The sequence below is a fragment of the Cydia fagiglandana genome, chromosome 4 (assembly GCF_963556715.1).
Source record: "Cydia fagiglandana chromosome 4, ilCydFagi1.1, whole genome shotgun sequence".
NCBI classification, from domain to species: Eukaryota; Metazoa; Arthropoda; class Insecta; order Lepidoptera; family Tortricidae; genus Cydia; species Cydia fagiglandana.
Genome location: NC_085935.1, coordinates 7,832,275 through 7,854,189, shown reverse-complemented (window position 1 = coordinate 7,854,189; position 21,915 = coordinate 7,832,275). Strand labels below are relative to the sequence as shown.

Here is a 21,915-nt window from a genome sequence, read left to right as displayed (position 1 = left end):
GCTCTGATGCCTCTTCTGCCATACCCAACTTTCGCTACCATACATAAGTGTAGGCACCAACACCCCTCTATGAACAGCCAACCGTGCTTTTTGTGACACCTTCTGGCTGCTCATAAAAGCGTTAAGTGCCCCATTCACACGATTCCCAGCATTCACTCTCCTTTCAATGTCTTTATCATGCTTACCGTCCCTAGTGAACAAGGTTCCCAAATACACAAACTCTTTCACTTGTTCCACTCTTTCTTGACCAATCGAAATTTCACAGTTTGTCATATTCTCTTCCTTTTCAAATACCATTACTTTCGTCTTGCTTACATTTATTTTCATTCCTTTCCTTTCAAAAGACCCATGCATTCTAGTCACCATCTCCTGCAACTCATCACCCGATGACGCTAGCAATACCAGGTCATCAGCGTAAAGAAGACATTTGACGAATAACCCACTCATTCTCAGCCCACATTCATCATTTTTCAAATCATGCAAACTACTATCCATGAACAGACTAAACAGCCACGGTGACGCTACACATCCCTGCCTAACACCCTTCTCGATGCTAAACCACTCAGTGTACGATCCGTTTACTCTCACACAAGCACTGGAATCCTCATAGAGCGATTTCAGTGCCTGAATAAGATGGCCGCTCAATCCATACATCGACAGTACCGACCAAAGTTCATTCCTCACCACCCTGTCATAAGCCTTTTCCAGATCCACGAAAGCGCAATAGACCTTTTGACCTTTGGCCAAATACTTTTCGGTTATGCATCGCAAGGAAAAGACTTGGTCCGTACATCCCATACCCTTTCGGAATCCCGCTTGTGCATCCCATACTTTCTCATCGGTTTCTTTCACTACTCTTTCAATCAATATCTTTGCATACAATTTGCCGACGACGCTGAGTAAGCTAATGCCTCTGTAGTTTTTGCAATCCAGTTGTGATCCCTTTAAGCTGTATTATATTCAAATTTGTGTACTTTTGTCTTAAGTCTCGTTAACCTGTCCAAAAAAGGCAGGTGAATGATGCAAAGGCAGGTGAATGAAGCGTCATTCACTTGCCATATGACAGGTGATCGATAACTATTTAAAATCCACGTTACATATACTCAAACTAGATTTGTGACGTCCCACGGGAAAAGGTACCTTATGAGGGTTTTTAGTTTTAGACATATATTAAAATGTTTTGTAAAAAGGTGAAAACATGCTCATTTTGTTTATTGTGTGATGAGATGACGGGCGAGAGAGAGAGGTATGGATGAAAAGAAAAAGACATGCTGCGTCGACCCCAAATGAATGGGGCAAGGGCAAGCGAATGATGAGGGGTCCCTTTGTTTCCCATAAAGTTTTAAGTCATAATGTATTGTTTGTCATATTATCGTTAGTCATAAAACTGAAACCGTTAACTTTTCAGGATTTTCGTCAGGTCATTCTATAGATGGGTTAGGTTAGGTTAGGTTTGTTTTATGGCAATCCTGAAAGGTTACGCGTTTCTGAGAAAAACCAATTATGACTAACGAAAATTCGGACAAACAATACATTATGACTTAAAACTATTTGGGAAACAATAGAGACCCGAATGATGATGATAATCTGAAACCTTAATGCTTAACGTTTGTTTACCTGACCGAATTTGAATTTTTTTTTTTTGATTTTGATACATACAGATTGGTCCCTGTTCTGATGATGGGATCCATGAAGAATCGAGGGAACTCCTCAAATCTTAAAGGCATGCGTATAGTGACTTTTGGGTTTTCATCAGAAAATCAAGCATTTTCATTAAAAACTGTCGCATTTGATGAAGTGGAACTGCTGATGATGATCAGAACAGAAATCTTCAACGACGCATAGAACACGTTTGGCGATTTAGATTTCGACTTGGATTGGGACTGGGGCTGGGACCCGGACCCAGACTCGGGCCCGGACTCCGACCCGGACTGTGACTCGGACCAGGACCTAGACTCAAACCCGGAGTCGGACCTGGACCTGGATCCCGGCTCTTATCTGAACCTGAACCCGGACCTGACCTAACCTTGCACCAAACCTGAGTTCCACTAGGTACTGCGAGGGTTCAGCATCAGCTCTATCTTGGGTACTGCTCTCCCAAGTGCTCATCAAGACGTGTCGAATGACCAAAACAGCATGTGTCTATGTTGCATCAAACCTGAGTTCCAGTAGGTACTGCGAGGGTTCATCATCAGCTCCATCTTGGGTACTGCTCTCCCAAGTGCTCATCAAGACGTGTCGAATGACCAAAACAGCATGTGTCTATATTGCATCAAACCTGAGTTCCAGTAGGTACTGCGAGGGTTCATCATCAGCTCTATCTTGGGTACTGCTCTCCCAAGTGCTCATCAAGACGTGTCGAATGACCAAAACAGCGTGTGTCTATGTTGCACCAAACCTGAGTTCCACTAGGTACTGCGAGGGTTCAGCATCAGCTCTATCTTGGGTACCACTTTTCCAAGTGCTCATCAAGACGTGTTGGATGACTAAAACAGCGTGTGTCTATGTTGCACTAAACCTGAATTCCACTAGGTGCTGCGAGGGTTCAGCATCAGCTCTATCTTGGGTACTGCCCTCCCAAGTCCTCATCAAGACGTGTCGATTGACCAAAACAGCGTGTGTCTATGTTGCATCAAACCTGAGTTCCAGTAGGTACTGCGAGGGTTCAGCATCAGCTTTATCTTGGGTACTGCACTTCCAACTGCTCATCAAGACGTGTCGTGTTTTCGAAGATGACACATTTTTCGATTATTTTTAGAAGGCATTGAAAATGATGTGGTGGACAGGTGGATGACACTCATTACAGGTGAATGATGGCATGAAACCAGGTTAACGACAACGGACACAGGTTAATGACGCCTCTCGATAACCTGCCAATATTTTCATTGGAATTTGTACTTATTTCTCGATAACCTGCTTCTACTATCGATAACCTGGAGACAAAATATCTTTCACCTGTCCTTGATATCATTCACCTGAATTTCAAACGCCTATATCTTCTAAACTAATTAAAGGAATTGCTTCCCTTCCACATTTTCTAATAGTTTAAGTTGCCTTTTAACGATCCCAATAAAAAAAAATGCGAATATGCAAAATTTTTGAAAAACATAAATTTTAACCTGGCGGTGCCAACTTTTTGAGAAACGACCTTAACGTTCTTACCGTTGCATCTCAGTACATACTAGATAATTTATTATGTATATTTGCAAGGTTAACAGTGATATCCATAACCTATGTCCCTGGTGGACACAAATATGCTGAGTGAGAAGACATTGTAAGATAAGATAAAGACAAATTATGTATACTTACAAGCTTTTCTACTATATGGAGAAAACAGTCACGCGGTCTGTGAATCATTTCGCTCGTGTCACAATATCTGCACGCTGTCATTGTCTGTCGTTCACTGTTATTTAGAGGAAACTTGATAAGATGATAAGCATTAATAATGTTAATGTATATTTTTAGGACTAATTACTTAGTTACCAAGTTTACAGAGCTATAAACAGTATTATATTCACTAAAGACCTACCGCACTTCTCACTACTTGCAAAGGCCGACCTACTTATATTAACTTTAATTGAATTAATTGTATAAACGGAATAATAATTTATTTTTTAAAGAATTTATAATCAGTAAAGTAACTGTCAGGCGAATTACGTACTCGCAATTCTTATCAACACGAAGGCTTCTACTATCTGTTTATCATAATATGTTTACCTATTATATATATATCTACTATGAAAACTTCGTCGCTATTTCATCTCTTGAACTGTTGACGTAACACTTCGCGGAACCATATCCAGTCTGCCACGTTGTTAATGCTTGCCTATTTGATTGTTATTGTTATGATAGTGGTATCGCGCCGTTGTCGCGTGCCTACCCTTATCTCTGGTCACAGGTCACCGCTATAAGAGCCGGGTGCGAGGGCGTCTTGTCACATTCCGTTTCGCTTCGCACTAAATGCGACGACGCAGTTTTTTACACACTCTCAAAATCAAGTGATTATTTTATCCTCCAAGATGCCGTGGACGAGCACTAACAGGTACAGTTTTGATTTAAATTAGTACCGAATAATATTTTTTTAATAAAATTAATTTGCTTCAACCAGCCACTTAACATTTTCTAAAAAATTGCTGGAGTCTTTTTCTTATCCTTGGTAAAACATTTATTTATATTTAACAGGTGGTCTCAGGTCTCCTTCAAAGCATTAACTAACGTAACTGCATACGTGTCAAATTTCATAAGATCGTCTCCACCAAAAACCTTAACATATTGTAGATGTCAGTAGTTGCTTAGTGAATTAACAAACATACATATTATGTGTTCTAGGCTGTCTTCGTTCGCCCTCATAGATTATTTGCAGCTTATAAATTAATCTATTTGTTTTAGAATCTATGCGAAACCCTCGAACACCAGCGGAGGTGAAGGCCCGCTGTTGAGTCAGAGCGGCGCGAAGCCCGCGCTGACGGCCGCTGCGGACAGCGGCGGCCGGTTCGAGTTCAGCGATCACGGCTACGGCAAGGGCTCCGTCAAACTTCTCCACGTCCATCGCGATGGCGACTACCACACCATCCGCGAGTTCGAAGTCTCCACGGAGCTCAAGCTCTCCTCAGAATCTGCTTACGTTATCGGAGACAACAAAGAAGTCGTCGCCACTGACTCCCAGAAGAACACGGTGTACCTCCTAGCCAAAAAGCATGGAGTTAAAACACCTGAAGAATTTGGAGCAGTGGTGGTCAACCATTTCTTGTATACCTACCGGCAGATTGTGGAGGCAAGGTGCCGCGTGGTCGAGTACCCATGGGAGAGGCTTCAAGCAGGAGCGCCCCATAATCACGCATTTGTGTTTTCACCAACTGCAACTAGATGGTCTTTAGTATCACAAGTTCGACATGGTGAGTTCATTAATTCACCTAAATAGCAGATTTAATACGATTAAAAAATTACAATAAAATAGGTATACCAAAATATGTGATAGGCTATTTTTTTACCTGTTTTTGTGAAAGTGATATTACTTAAGTTAGTGTGTCTTTTGTAATACAGAAGCCGTGGTGGTGAAGTCTGGTCTAAGCGGTCTGCGAGTATTGAAGACAACCCAATCGGCTTTCGTAGACTTTGTGCAAGACGAGTACACCACGCTAGCAGATGCCGCTGAAAGAATTTTCAGGTAAGACAACACTTCATAGATCTTTGTTGATTTGACATTTCTTTGTTCATAAGACAAAAATAGTTTTGCCATCAATTGTTCTCTTAAGTAGAGTCGCTAAAGTGGTAAGAAATGGCCTGCCAATTGGAAATTCATCTTGCTTTTGATGTTCTAGGACAGCAATTCCATCTGGTCGAAGATCGTCATAAAGATTGATCTACTTAGATCCGAAATAATGTTATATTTTCCTCATACAGTACGGTAGTGGAGGCAGAGTGGACATACGACAGCATGCGTTCAGCGGACTTCGACAACGCTTGGCTGACAGTCAAGGACGCCATTCTTGACAAGTTCGCTGGGCCACCAGACGTCGGCGTCTATTCGCCGTCGGTCCAACACACCCTGTATCAAGCTGAGAAAACTGTGCTGGAGAAAGTACCTGAGGTAGTTTTGATAATATTAAAAACCACATTAATGCACGTGTTGAAATTGCGCCGGTATTGATCTTTGGTTACATACTTATCACTTAAAGCGAAAAAACGTGTACAATTGTACTTACACAAGTACTAGTCTTGTTATTTTCTTCCTTATATGTCACTGAAGGATATTCAGAAACTTAGTGACCGCGGTCAATGCCTCGACATGACGCGATTTTATCAGCAAAGATAATAAATAACGTCTAGTACTTAATTTCGCTCAAGTTGTACAATAATAAGTAATATGTACGAGTATATCTAAACAGTCCAGCGTATCATCTTGGTCATGTGGCTTCATATCTCTCTCAGACGAGGATGTATCCATAAATCAAGTAAACAAAATATTGTTATTGCAGTAATTAATCTAATTAGGTGTCCTGTTGAAACTGGTGTACTGCCGGTTTGATAGTTAAATCGTGTGAGTTTAAAGACCGATAACTACATGATTCCAGTTTGGATATCGTGCCAATTATTCTAATATAAGTGTATTGATTACTTACGCCTGTGCGTCTGTGTGCTAAATAAATATATGTTCTTAAATATGAAACTATACAACTTCCATTTCCAACAAAATAGTCATCAACATCAACATCAACTGTCCTGATCTCTTAAAATTAGTGACGTTTGGTTGTCCCCGTCTCCCCTTACGACCTAGATCGTTATTCCATGTGAGCTTTTCTCGTAAGAACTATGCTAGACATACCTTTTTCAGACGAGTCCCCAGTTTCTATAATAAACATTTGTTCGATATTGATCCTTTTAATAATTCCTTGTCTAGTCTAAAAATGCTTGTGAGACGTAAACTCTTTTAGTACCTAATTCCTAACTTGTTTTCATTGTTCCTTGAAATGTATGCTTATAGTTATGTAACTTATGTATTTTTAAATTACTACGTTGTTCTTACCTACCTTTTTATTTTATTAATATTGTGTTTAATGAACCTCCATCAGGTCTGTTTGTATCACCTCTCCGTTTCTGTACACTGTGTACAACATATGTAATATGTTTATTATGACTGTTTGTGTTCTAAAAAAAAAATAGAATTTTCTTATACAGGCTAATTTTTTTACCGTTAGCCATATTGTGCGAGGTGATTAGGTAGGTCATACTGAACAACTTTTTCAATGGGACCAACCGCGAAATTCAGTATGGCCTACCTAATCAGTCTAATCACCTCGCACAATATGGCTAACGGTCCAAAAACGACCCTGTATAAACGCTACGTTAACCAATTTAACACGAAAACCCCAAACCGAAACCGAAAATTACGTGTTCACTAGAAAAACTAATATCATGTTTTTTTTTTTTAAATTCTTGTTTGAACATTGCGTACACGTGTACGTAAATAGATAATTATACATTTTACTTAGATATATATATTTTTTATTGTATTAATCATCAGCAAGATAATTCCTTAGTTTCGTTAATTAAGTTAAAAATTGCGTAATCATAATGCATTGTCGAAGAGGTCTAAAGATTATCATATTTAGCGTTCCCTATCTTGCTGAATATTATTGCGATTGATCATATAATTAATATACGGTAATTACTAATATTCATTATCTATTCTTTATTATGAAATCATTTGGCAACGAGTACGCTATCAATTTGACTATACGCGGTTAAATTATACAGATTAAACTATATCATACCTACTCCAAGTATAAGGATAAATGTAGGTGCTTGTGCTATGGTGCCACAAAACTAGGATTTGGATTAATCTGGAACAAATATATTAACCTGTTTTTTTCTTTGCAGATCTCATGGATCAAGATGACAATGCCGAACAAGCATTATCTGAACATAGACATGTCTAAGTTCCCCGCAAACGTGACGAAAGGCGACCCCCGACACCACATCTATCAGCCCATAGACAAACCCGCGGGCCTCATTTATGCTCAGCTACGGCGCAAGCTGAAAAGCCACTTGTGACGCAACGTAGACGCGTAGCGGCGTAGAGCCCGCTACGATGCAACCTTATCACTACTGCCAGTTGGCACGTCAGTTGTTTAAACTTTTCGATGCCGTGTCAAACATAAAAGCACACTCGGGCGCCACGTCACCGAAGTGTCAAAACTGAAATAGAACTTTATGCATAATATGCACGTAGGTCTATGTTGCTCTGTGGTCTGTGCAAAAGGTTAACTGTTTTGCACTAGTTGCATGTCTACGATACCGGTTCCGTTCCTACTTTTTATAAGAATGTAAAGGTGTGGCTTGGACTATAGTCCGACGAGAAATTGCCACTTCCTACGTAACATTTTTGACGTAAAATGCTTAATGATTTAGTATGGAATTTTTTGCCACTCCAATAAATTGTTTGTTCCATTTTATTTAATTTTACTATTTTATGTCGCAATATACTTAGTTTACATAAAGAATATGGAGGTTTGCAATGGACTCTTTAAGTCACGAAATGTTAAACTACGTACTACATGTATTTATTAACACCAACATTTCGAGCGATATATTAAAAGTGGCTCTGCAAAAAAGGTCTTCTAATATGTAAAATAAAATAAAAAAAAGTTTTAGATATTGATAATCGGTATATTTTTTTTGTATATAATTATGTCTGGTCAAGCAGATCTTGTCAGTAGAAAAAGGCGGCAAATTTGAAAAATGTAAAATGTAGGCGCGAATGGATATCGTCTCATATAAAATTTGAATATCGCGCCTTTTTCTACTGACAAGATTTGCTTGACCGTCTATATATCTGTGTGAATGTTAACTAAGTTAATTGGGAAAATTCAAGTTAATTGGATTTTATAAAGTGCAAATTGTTTTAATTTGTTGACAATGTTGACTGTATCTAGGTATATTCTAGTCTTAAGTAATGTGTCTTTTCTCTCTTATGTTTGTTAGTCCCTGTATGAAGTACAAATAAATATTTTTAAGCATTTCTATGTTATTTCTTTCATTGAAAAATAGCAATTAGTTATTTCGTTCCATTCTAAGGTTAAAAGTAAAATTAAAATAATAGGTAAAGCTAATTTCAGCTGAAATTCAATATTATATGATCTGAATAAGCACATACCTAAATTTTAGTAAGTATTAACAAAATTGTACCAATTCAGGCAATAAATAATAGTAAAACCAGCTGTATTACGACACAATTTATTACAAAATCACAGTTGCTTAATACGTGTTGTAAACACTTACACATTAAACATTGACTAGGGGTCAATGTGATTTCTATTTTTATTTTATTGTTTAAACTTAAGCAATCTTTTTCACACTAATTTGATAAACAGTGCGACAACCTTCATGTCGGGATCAATAAATCTACTGTCTGTCAATAAATCTACTGTTACTTACTCATTTTTTAGAGTTGACTCAATAACTAAAATGATAAGGCTTATGGCAATAAAATATTCACTAAAAAATGCTTCTCACTACTGATACATACTAATGATTAAGTTATTAGAAAACAATTACTACAAAATGTTACCTATTTCAAACCTGTTATCATTCAAGCGGATATCACTAAAATATTCACTAAAAAATGCTTCTCACTACTGATACTAATGATTAAGTTATTAGAAAACAATTACTACAAAATGTTACCTATTTGATACCTATTATCATTCAAGCGGGTATCGCTATCAATAAATATCTCGAATACAGTTGGAATAGGTCGATACCGTTAGATCCTTTTGATTATAGGTAATTCTCAAAAGATTACTAGGAGATAATATGTGGACCTTGTATACTGGCGGGGTTTGTCCTATTCCTAGTTCTACCAGTGTAATTCCAATTTCAATTAAACTGTTCGTTCTACCATTTTTTAAAGTTAATATAGTTTCATTACCAAGAATTTTTACAAAATAGCTCAAATGCGTTTAGTTCCAATAATCTTGTCGGCCAATGCGTACAGCTCTTCCACGGTCTGGAAATGATAAAAATAACAGTTTAGTCATAGAAACACACACACACACACACACACTTATCTTACACTGCATCTTAGCAACTAATGGTCAACATGTCAGGTACATGTCATCAACGTCAATTGCGGTTACGTGGGTGGGTCAAGATGTGTTCGCTTCCAACAGTATATTTTTCCTCTATTGATAATTCTACAAATTAAAGCTAATAACTAGCCTTCAGCTTACAACATTATCACCAAGACACAGCCAGCTAACATTATTATTTATATTTAAAAAAGTATACAAAAAATTTTCTGATTACTGGCTTCATAATGCAGCTCTCTGAAAAAGTTATCGCCTGACAAGAGCGTGGTCATGACATGAAAATCTGTTGTTGGCGAGGGGTCTATAACGACTTACAGATTAATGTTCGCCCCAAACTGGATTCGGTCAGATATTCGTAAACACGATAAAAGCCGATACTGTCTGAGCTTTCGAAATAATTTCATGATTATTCTTAATTAAACATATACTCACTCACTTGTCACAAAAAGTTGCGTTAATGTTTTATTTTATTTATCTGGTTTTTAAATCCTTTCTCGTATCAATCAATTTCTAGGAAAATAAAACCTAATATGTATCTATTGATTTTCATTGATGATTCATTAGTTTTTATGTAAATGAAGGAAAAAATCGTGAGAAAACCAGCACACGTGTAGGAAGAAAGTATCTAAGCGGTGTACGTGAATTTCTTAATGTTTATCTGCATCCAGCATATTACTGGTGTTGTAAGTAGGAACTCGGATGATAATAGAACTTCTTAGGAAAAACTACAATATGTACCTAATGTATGTAGGTAATAATTCTTACCAGATGACCGAATCTGGCCTTTCCAGAAAGTCTGCTCTAGTCATTCAGACTCGTGATGAGTTAGCTACATCGATAAGAGAGTCCACAGAGCAGTTCGTCTATTTTCTATTGCTAACAGAGTGCAGTCAATCTACATTCTTACGGAGACCAATATAAATAGGTCTCCCTTATGCAATGTCCGTACAAACCTATGTGATTACAAGTTACTTGAGTTCTTTTGAGCATTCGACTAGTTTGCGCTTCATTAGCTATTAGAATACGTGTTCAGCTGTCAGAGGTCACTAGTTCAGTTTCGATCTCCGATATCTAGTGCAGACCGGTTTGACACGAGCCCGTTTGTTTACGTGCGATAGATCCAGCCAGTTAGTACATTTAGTACTTCAAACAGCATTGATTTGATATCGGATTGGGAGACATTACGGTGCATTCGTTACTAAGTCTTTGCATAATTTGTTATATCTCAGTTAAATCATTTCCCAATTTATAAAAAGGTTTAAGCTAAACTGATTAGCATGAGTATAAATTATTGCTTTTAACCAGCAGAGGTAAAACTTTCGCTGCACAAGTCTAAATTATAATACCATGCTAATGTCAACGACACGTAAAATAATAAGAAAAAAAAATGCAAAAAGAAACGGTCACCCATCCAAGTACTGACCACGCCCGACGTTGCTTAATTTTGGTCAAAAATCACGTTTGTTGTATGGGAGCCCCATTTAAATCTTTATTTTATTCTGTTTTTAGTATATGTTGTTATAGCGGCAACAGAAATATATCATCTGTGAAAATTTCAACTGTCTAGCTATCACGGTTCGTGAGATACAGCCTGGTGACAGACAGACGGACGGACGGACGGACGGACGGACGGACAGCGAAGTCTTAGTACTTAATAGGGTCTCGTTTTACCTTTTCGGTACGGAACCCTAAAAAGACCCTAGGCGAATTCACTTTAGTGATAGCGTTGAGCGTCATGCGTTTAATTTTAACTTAACGTTAAATAGTAGGATTGTCGAGATCCTTTGTCAGTAGATTTGTTTTGGCTGAGGCTTAAAGTCACCTACCTACCTAGAATACAACAAATGCACTCACCGTAAGAGTTTTGAGAGTCTTAACATCCGGCGTCTCATACTTGATGAGCGCGTACTGGTCGTCGGTGAAACGGACACCCTTCTCGATGTCGGCTGCCTTTTGCTGCTCCAACTCCTGGTTGACCTTGTCGAGCAGCTGCTGGGGCGTCAGCTGCTCGCTTTCTGTTTCCTCCTCTACCGTTTCCACGTCTTCGTCGGCAGTCTAAAAAATAGGGTATTTAAAATAAATTATTTTACACCATGCATGAAATAAAGCACTAGATAATTATTAGATAAACACAGATAGGTGTTATTTTTAAACACAAGTTCTATTTAATAAATCGGATAGAAATATAAAAAGTACGCGAGTTGACCGTGACGTTACGAAGTATTGTTTCATATAAATTCACAGACAGTTCTAAACAAGTAACTGATTTGACTAGTAGGAAAATATCCTATTTACAAGTTAGGTATGTTTCAGCTTCTCAGTTCCGTCCAAAGTTCAAGGTTTGACATGCAATCTTTTCGCTGAATTGTGATTAACACGTTTCAGTGAGGGTTCCTTTGTTTCACATAATTATTAAAAGTCATACCTAATGTAAGGATTATCAGATTATCATTAGTTATAATTCTGAAACCGTTAACTTTTCAGGATTTTTGTAAGATTATCTTAAAGTTACGCGTTTCTGAGAAAAACCAAATTATGTCTAACGAAACTGCGGACAAACAATACATAATGATTAATGACTTAATACTTTATGGGAAACAATAGAGACCCGTTAGAGAAGATATATCCATTAAAAATAATAGAACCTACTTGAATAGCCTTTTGTGCCGCCTTCAGTTTCCTGAGAAACGCATCAGCCCGTTTCTTCGACGCTCTCTGGACCTCCTTATTGACCATCCTCCAAAACACGAAGACGGGGTGGTTGTAGAGCTCAGGGGGGCACTCCTTCAGTGGAGTCTTCCCGACGAGGATTAGCCGTTTCAGCCGCTCCATTTCGTCGAGCTATTACGTTGTGAAAATAATAAAAGTTACTTAATACTCAATGTTAACGATAATTTCAAAACCTGATAAATTGCCCTCTTTAATCTAAGCTTTTATCTCACTAGAATGTACCTAGCTGATATGACCACTATTCTTTGGAGGATGCCAGTTTCTGTTTCCAAGTTGCGAGTCAATGTTAATAAGTAATAACAATACCTACATTGAACAACAATGGTTCAACGTACTGTTACAACTGAGATAGTTAAAGAGAGTATATTTGTAGTTGATAGTTTATCGCTTAAATTTTTTATTATACTTACCAGAAAAAAATATGATTTTAAGCCGAAATAAACTTTCAAAAACATATATTAGTCTGCCCTTAAGCTCTGCCATTTTGTAAATTTTTGACGTGACGAAAAGTATAAGAGTTCTTTCATATTTCAAGATATATTAGGTAAATTTATGATAAATTTAAGGAGATAAACTAATCTGTTACCTACTCCCTAGGAAGTAATACGAGTATCAGGTGTTACGTCTGCTTGGAATAATATCCTTGACGAGCAAGTGTGATGAAAATGAATTTATATATCTGAATGTTTACCAACATGTAATGAAATTGCTTTTATACCTATATATATTGTGTAATAATTATGTGTTATCATGTGCACACATGTTTCGAGAATTTCTAGTCTAACCTATGACATCAATATAACTGGTTAGCACCACCTTTGCAAACATAAACATTTATCAATATCAATAGACATTCGCACTTAATGCAAGTTAATAAACGAATTAATAAACACGCGCTACCTAGTGACCGGGTACCGTGCATAGATCATCTGTACACATCTATATACATCTATACACACCCACCGCACATGTATTACACATCTATGATAGATGTTTAATACACGTGCGGTGGGTGTGTGATTGGCAGCTAATCGCTTAATGTCGCTCAACTTTTGACGGGATAATGCTGTACGCGGTACGCGAAGCCGATCCTCAATGTCGGCCTTTGTAAACGATTCTGAGTATTGTTACGTGGTGTTATATCTAGACATGTGGTGTAATACCTAGACATGTTACCGGAGTAAGTAGAACGGCTATACCGTTTGCAGAAACATCAGTTCAGTTGCGTATATCTAATGTAGCTATTAAGTCGGGCCTATTAAATTAAATAAATAATTAAGCCTATATACGAGGGCCGGCAGAAAAGTTTGCGGACTAAACTGGAAAAAAAAGATAAATAAAAAAAAACTATTCTACTTTTTTCCCGCCTCTTTGGCAGTTTAATCTGTGCCTCCAGTGTAAAAGGCTGACACTCAAACAATTTCACGTTTCAGTATTTTTCTCTGTATATTCTTAAAAAAAACTAGGTTTTGGTTTTTAATTTAGATGGTTTAAGACGTTTAAGTGATGAATTATAACTTGTCATTTAATTTAACCAATCGTGACTCGAGTCTTCTTTGAAGTAAAGGTAACAATATTTTACATATTAAACGTCATAATTAGATAGATAATTAGGTAGATAGGAGCAATAGCGAGGTCGACGAGACTAGTATGTCAGCCGCACCAGGTTGGAGCCCATGTGCTCGTGAAGGTACTTACGACTCGGGTGGAGATCCTCCTGTTGAGGTTCTCCTCGTTGACTTCGCGGATGCGGTCCTCCAGCTCGGTCATGTAGGCCTTGTCCGTCAGCCGCACCAGGTTGGAGCCCATGTGCTCCTGAAGGTACATACGACTCGGGTGGAGATCCTCTTGTTGAGGTTCTCCTCGTTGACTTCGCGGATGCGGTCCTCCAGCTCGGTCATGTAGGCCTTGTCCGTCAGCCGCACCAGGTTGGAGCCCATGTGCTCGTGAAGGTACTTACGACTCGGGTGGAGATTCTCCTGTTGAGGTTCTCCTCGTTGACTTCGCGGATGCGGTCCTCCAGCTCGGTCATGTAGGCCTTGTCCGTCAGCCGCACCAGGTTGGAGCCCATGTGCTCCTGAAGGTACTTACGACTCGGGTGGAGATCCTCTTGTTGAGGTTCTCCTCATTGACTTCGCGGATGCGGTCCTCCAGCTCGGTCATGTAGGCCTTGTCCGTCAGCCGCACCAGGTTGGAGCCCATGTGCTCCTGAAGGTACTTACGACTCGGGTGGAGATCCTCTTGTTGAGGTTCTCCTCGTTGACTTCGCGGATGCGGTCCTCCAGCTGGGTCATGTAGGCCTTGTCCGTCAGCCGCACCAGGTTGGAGCCCATGTGCTCCTGAAGGTACTTACGACTCGGGTGGAGATCCTCTTGTTGAGGTTCTCCTCGTTGACTTCGCGGATGCGGTCCTCCAGCTCGGTCATGTAGGCCTTGTCCGTCAGTCGCATCAGGTTGGAGCCCATATGTGCTCCTGAAGGTACTTACGACTCGGGTGGAGATCCTCTTGTTGAGGTTCTCCTCGTTGACTTCGCGGATGCGGTCCTCCAGCTCGGTCATGTAGGCCTTGTCCGTCAGTCGCACCAGGTTGGAGCCCATGTGCTCCTGAAGGTACTTACGACTCGGGTGGAGATCCTCTTGTTGAGGTTCTCCTCGTTGACTTCGCGGATGCGGTCCTCCAGCTCGGTCATGTAGACCTTGTCCGTCAGCAGCACCAGGTTGGAGCCCGTGTGCTCCTGAAGGTACATACGACTCGGGTGGAGATCCTCCTGTTGAGGTTCTCCTCGTTGACTTCGCGGATGCGGTCCTCCAGCTGGGTCATGTAGGCCTTGTCCGTCAGCCGCACCAGGTTGGAGCCCATGTGCTCCTGAAGGTACATACGACTCGGGTGGAGATCCTCCTGTTGAGGTTCTCCTCGTTGACTTCGCGGATGCGGTCCTCCAGCTGGGTCATGTAGGCCTTGTCCGTCAGTCGCACCAGGTTGGAGCCCATGTGCTCCTGAAGGTACATACGACTCGGGTGGAGATCCTCCTGTTGAGGTTCTCCTCGTTGACTTCGCGGATGCGGTCCTCCAGCTGGGTCATGTAGGTCTTGTCCGTCAGTCGCACCAGGTTGGAGCCCATGTGCTCCTGAAGGTACTTACGACTCGGGTGGATATCCTCTTGTTGAGGTTCTCCTCGTTGACTTCGCGGATGCGGTCCTCCAGCTGGGTCATGTAGGCCTTGTCGGTCAGCAGCACCAGGTTGGAGCCCATGTGCTTCTCGAGCCGCGCCCGGACGTGCGGGTGGGCGAAGCTGTGGAAAAAAAATGTCCGTTAATTCCCCGCTAGCTTAGTGTCAAGTATCATCACAGGTAAATCTGGCTTAAGAATGTTAAAATTAACTAAGTAGAAACGGAACATGGGCTGAGAACCCTGCAACCTGAGCAAGTCCAGACATAAAATTGTGTCTACAATGTTTGCCGCGCAGTGGCTAAGCTGCATGTGGTTTATTGCTGTTACTTTCAGCTTACATGTAACATTGTTACTTGTAGGTAGGTATTACTGCACAAGATATGTAATGGCTCCTCTACACGATGGGCCAGCGCCGTCCACTCCAAGGGACGCAGCCATGCGGTAGAATGAGATAGCGAAATCACTTGCTCCCTCTAACTAACGCATAAATGCGTCCCTTGGAGTGGCCGGCGCTGGCCCATCGTGTAGAGGAGCCATAATGTAAACGGATGGTTTTTTAAAACTTTGGTAAAGCAAGTTCCATCATATTAGCCACTGCTGTTTAATACAAAAATACAACAATTTCAGGCAATGTGAAGAAAAGACGAGTTACCGGTTAGAGACATTTGATAGTTGGTGGATGATGTTGTCGTTATACAAGAGAAAGTACATACGTAAATGTCCACTATTATTTAACTTTTGACTAGATATTTCACCTTCTACGAGTACGCATCCCAGTCATAAGTGTCTAGAAAGTGTTATTACAATATTGCTTATTATTTTAATGCATGAAAAGTGCAAATGTGCTGTCAGTATCAAGTACCTACCAAGCATGTGACGGAATGCAATGGCCTTTTTTGCAGCGGAAGTACCCCAACGCGCAGTTATATAAATTTCCACTCAAATCCTAGTCATGAATGAGACACAAGTGCCATGTTAAAAATTCATTATTTACTTACCAGCCCGCGCGATCACTTTGTATGTTGCGGTTCGTCTTGAACGATTTCGGTTACCGCGGAGAGTCGGCCGCGACCGCGGCCTCTCGCCCTCACCGCACAATTTTAGTAGTTTTGACGCGAACTGCCAGTGTCATAGTTGAGACCTTAGCGCGCGAGACTGGCACGGTATGGCACGACCCCCTCCGACATCACATACACATACAGCTACACCACATTTTTGTGTAAAGACGTATTCATATTAGATTGCTAAGTGGTCGATAAAGATAATATACCTGCCTAGAGTTTCGCAGTACTGGGTAAAATTACCGGAGTACAATAGGTTCAACGTCAAAAGCAATAAAAAATTACATTACCGTTAATGGTTGTAAAGTGGTTAAGTTATTATTTCATGACTTCAAAATTTCTATGAAAGGAAAAAAACGAATATAATGTCAAGATGATTATACATTTAGGGGATGATTTATGTATCAGGGACGATAGTGTTGTATATAATATGGTAGTAATTTAATATTTATAAACACCGTTATCCCTATTTTTTTTTGGTTTCATTTCGCCCATCCTTGGACATGGTTCCTGCGCGAAGACTTCAGAACCTCATTGATGATATTAAGCTATTATTGCTGCTAGGGTCTGCCTTTTATTTAAGTACCTAACTAGTAAGAAATAGACAATATGAGACCAAGCTCTTGTGTTCCAGGCAATGCGAATACAAGTGCAGATATACACTCAAGAATAAGGCAACAAATCCGCGACTATATCAGTCTATATCACGGATCTGGATCTCTATAGGCCTCTACAAACGAACCTAACCCGTTTATTGCTCTGGACTTATCGAGTGAAAAATAAAAAACGAGACTAAGAAACGAGAGATGTCCATTTCATATGGGACTTTAGCATGGAATTAAACCGCACCAGGTATTAGGTGTCATAAATCTTGATATTATTCACGCTTATTGATATTTTTGTGCTGCACGCTTATTGATCTTTTTGTGCAGGGGGGCAGTCGAAATTCCCCCCTGCACCTTACCTACTTCACTTGAATCTCCAAATAAGTATGTATAATCTACTAGCAACTTACAATAATTATTACATCACATTACTTTTGTTTATCAAATGAATGCACAACCGCGTGAAGGATATTCTGATATCACTATGATTTTGTTAAAAAAAAACAATATAAATTTAAGTCTGCGCCCAATACATTCCACGACTCTTCACTTTTCGAAAATACTCTACCAATAATTGTAGAACTTTAACATGCATATGACTTTAACTTAACCGCGAGTCTGCAATTTGAATGGTCCCCTAGTTTTCGTGATCATAGAAGGTTTATATCACAATATATAATGGTTTATGGATAATTGGATATTAGATATATTGCTGTTTGTCCCGGTTTCGGATTAGTTAATGCTATTGAACAGTAAAACTGGCAATAAACGAGCTCCAGTAAGACGCCGCATTATATTAAGCAACCTTCGCAGCTTCGTGGCGTAACATACAGGGCGGGGACTATCGGGGCGTATTCTGTCTCACAATTCCGGTATTTACTATACTTCCTGCTACTAGGTAGGTAGGGAATAAAATGGTGTTGTATTTGCCAAATTCAATACCAGCCTGTGCACGTTGGCCGACCGGTGGGACTCACCGTGACTTGAGCACTGGGTGCAGTTACGTGCCTAATTATGTAAAGTTTTGTTTTAATTTTATGTTTGTACTAACCCTCGATTTAAGTATTAGCATGTTACTAGCACATTATGGACTTTGTTCGAAATAAATGAGATTTTGATTTGATTTGATAAACTTTTCAATTGTTATACATATTAAATGTTTGAGTATGTGTTTAAAATAAAGATGCAGTTGGATTGATGACAATGATCGAGGCATCTAATCATATGATTTTGAAATTAGTTGCTTATTTTCCTGTCCATATCAAAATCAACAGCCAATTTAAGCTTGATCCAAGATATTGGCTTAAATTTAGTGAATTTCAATGACATTCAAAAAATTCCTTCATTCACTACATTTTTGCAATTAGTAGTAAGTATAGGTACAGTAAATAACTCGAATGGATAAGCATAACCTTTACCATTTATGAGAAATTACATTATATTTGAATAGGTACCTGTTCATAAATATGGAATTAGGTGGGACGTTTCTGACGCTTGCCTGAGAAAGGTGGCTCAGATAACTACTGAGGGATTCCCTGGATATGTTTTGGAATTTTTGGAATGTCGGGAGAGCACGAGTAAATAGGATTAAAATGATAAAAGAGGAAAATCTGTGTCCATCATTAAATCTGAATAGTTATAAATCCTTAATAAATCAATAGGTACGTACTTGCTGGCTAAAAATCAGAATAAGTAAGTTGTTCGCGTGCCGCTCCCTCAACCTGTTGGCTCGTCTCAAAAACGACAGCCGCTGCCGTAACGGCCAAAGAACACGCCATCCAGGTGATATTTAGCGATTCAGAACATAAAGACTGTTATTTAAACGTTTGCATTCATAATTCCCACTTCTTATCATTGCCTAATAGTACAAATTTAAACTGATAGTTATAATTATACACTTAGGTACCTATTCGACATCAAATACGAGTAACTCTCATGAAACCAATATTTGTAGATACCTACTTGAAGAGTTCACATTTAGGTCTGAGTCCAAATAATCAAAGTCAATATTGTGGACATAAGAGTGCAACAGTGGAACTTAATGATGCTCAGACAGTATATCTAATTGGTTACCGGCCGGACGGTATAACGCTCTACTTGGAAAACGATAGGTATTAATTTAGTATCTGGCAGAACCTGCCAAGGTCTGCCTTCAAAAAATACCAAGTACCTATATATAGTTGTCTGTATAGTTTTGATCTTCGTCAAACGCGTATTTCACTTTGAGAATGTGACTATTAGGCGTAACATTAATCTTAAGATTGGGCGTAACCTCCCTGTCTCAAGATAAAGTCCCGATAATTTTTATAAAAAAATATTAATAAAATTATTAAATGAAAAAAAAAACTATTAGACAATGCGTGTCCGAGTGCGATGACTCTCCGTTACAAAATTTACGAAGTCGCGTGAGTAGCGCGCGTGTTTACATCATTCCCGAATTAAATTACACATGACGACAGTACTCCCTACGCAACGTGTGACGCAGTGTGCGGAATACGTGCCCCAAATCCAAAATAAATAATTTGGCCAAGTCCGAGATAGCTCGAGGCATTTAGTGTTCCGTACGGCTACCATCAGTTTGGCATTGACATAAACGATATCGTGAACGTAATTTACTTCCTATAGGTATATCTCTTTCGCACTAATATGTCAGTACGAGCGAGATGCATAGAAAGTAAATTACGTTCACGCCCACGGTAGCGTTTATGTCAATGCCAAACTGATGGTAGCCGTACCGCTCGCATCGTTACATTTTACAGAGGTTGTTTGCCTGTTTTTAGGATACTGTATTCAACTACACACACAGAACAATAGTACAAAGTGTCTAAGTGCGAAGGCCGAAGGCCGAGCTTTAGCAAAATGTCATCGCTTTAGCACAGAGCTTTACAAGTGTCTAAATGTGAAGGCCAAAGGCCGACCTCCGCGTAGCCCGAAGGCCCGAAGCGTCCAGGATGTCAGTGCTTTAACACAGTACAATAGTACAAGTGTCTAAATGCGAAAGCCGAAGGCCGAGCTCCGCGTAGGGCCGAAGGCCCGAAGCGTCCAGGATTTTAGTACTTAAACACAGAACAATAGTATAAGTATCTAAATGCGAAGGCCGAAGGCCGAGCTCCGCGTAGGGCCGAAGGCACGAAGCGTCCAGGCTGTCAGTTCTGTGTTTAACCACTGACATCTTGCAGGCGTCGGGCCTTCGGCCCTACGCGGAGCTCGGCCTCCGGCGTTCGCATTTAGACACTTGTATTAATTACTAGTGATGTACCGACTATTGATTTGGCCGACTAGCCGACTAATCGGCGCTCGGATGGCCGATTAGTCGGCTAGTCGGCCGGATCATTAGTTTCGTCTAAGTTCGGTTCAGATGCACTTAATAAAAAACCGTTTTACCCCTCTCTATTCGTCATATTATAAATATACATATAGTAACGCTGAAAAATGAACTGAATAAAAAATCCTAAGGCTATATATAATATGTACGACAAGCAAACAAGAAAGCGACCAAGCGGTCAATAATTCAAACAAAAGTTTTCGTAAGCACCCTAAATAGGAATGTGGGTAAAATAGGTGAAAAACTTATCGTAAATATTTGCTGTGTATTTCTTTTTGCCCTGTTTTTCTGTCATTTATAAAGTGCCGACTAATCGGCCATTTTTGCCGACTAGTCGCCGACTAATCGTCGACTACAAATGTGGCCGGATAGTCGGCTTTCCCGACTAGTCGGCGACTAGTCGGTACATCCCTATTAATTACCTGTGTTTAGAACTGACCTCCTGGATGCTTCGGGCTTTCGGCCCAATGCGACTTCAGCCTTTGGATCTTGCGACTTAGACACTTGTACTTAAAAATACTTGGAAAAGTTACGGGAGGCGCGCGTCTGTCGGACGCTTCGGATCTTCGAATCGCTCCTTCGGCCTTTGCATTTAGTTAGATATTTGTACTATTGCTTTGTGTTTGAATACCGAAGTCGAGCATCTCGCGAATGCATGTATTATAATAATTTAGAGTAAGGCCAAACGCGCACCACGATTTTTTTGTCCTGCGATAATTTTGTCGCAGAAATGCAACGTATGTGTTCATATGTTAGTGCGCGCATATGCGACAAAAAAATTGCAGCGATATTAAAATTGTGATTTGTCACATTTTTCCGCGATTGTTCGCGACGCGATTGTCGCAAAGTGAATTGCAGCATGCGGAGTTGTATGGCCCCGCGAGCACTATGATAATAAAATCGCACCCCGGCCGGACCTCAGTCGGCAATGTCGGCATTTCGCTCTCCAAACCCCAACATCTCGGCACCTGCATCTCCAATGGAGTCTCAAAATGAGATGCTAGATGTTGACCATTTAATTATGGAAATAGACGGGGATCACCTTTGTGTTATAAATGCTCAAAGTCATACAGCAATCGCATATTAAATACACGTTTCATGACAAGCGACTGGTCGACTTTTTCATTTTCATCGCAGTGCGCGCAGTGAATTTTCTGCGATATATTACAGCGCAATTCTAAAATCGTGTCGCAAAAATTAATATCGTGGTGCGCGCTTGGCCTATAATACCTTAAATGTATACTCCTTCAATTTGAATTTAGAACTCATTATTATTTTTTATTTGATTTTGTTTCTAGTTCTATGCCATATATATAGACTTTAATATTATTTAGAACTGCTAAAAAACAAGATCGGCTTACTTTAAATATTTCGTCAATTTTACCTTTGTTTCTAAAAACTGTGATATTTAACTGTCATATACTATTAATGTC

General features: G+C 39.8%; 2 protein-coding genes across 2 annotated transcripts in view; one reads left to right on the top strand and one right to left on the bottom strand.

Annotated features, from left to right (window-relative positions):
- Positions 1-3,840: 3,840 nt before the first annotated feature.
- On the top strand, positions 3,841-7,635 carry LOC134664126 (uricase). The gene is made up of 5 exons (XM_063520715.1): positions 3,841-4,042; positions 4,390-4,895; positions 5,044-5,167; positions 5,404-5,590; positions 7,381-7,635. Exons 1-5 carry the CDS (start codon positions 4,020-4,022, stop codon positions 7,552-7,554), a joined length of 1,014 nt encoding a protein of 337 aa, XP_063376785.1. The 5' UTR covers positions 3,841-4,019; the 3' UTR covers positions 7,555-7,635.
- A 1,085-nt stretch (positions 7,636-8,720) lies between these two features.
- LOC134663579 (uncharacterized) overlaps positions 8,721-21,915 on the bottom strand; it is a 30,294-nt gene continuing 17,099 nt past the window's right edge. Inside the window, exons 3-7 of the mRNA XM_063519984.1 lie at positions 15,462-15,612; positions 12,240-12,431; positions 11,445-11,645; positions 9,119-9,508; positions 8,721-8,997 (exon numbers count right to left, since the gene is read on the bottom strand). Coding sequence (XP_063376054.1) covers positions 9,452-9,508; positions 11,445-11,645; positions 12,240-12,431; positions 15,462-15,612 — 601 coding nt within the window. The 3' untranslated portion in view covers positions 8,721-8,997; positions 9,119-9,451. The remainder of the gene's footprint in view (positions 8,998-9,118; positions 9,509-11,444; positions 11,646-12,239; positions 12,432-15,461; positions 15,613-21,915) is intronic.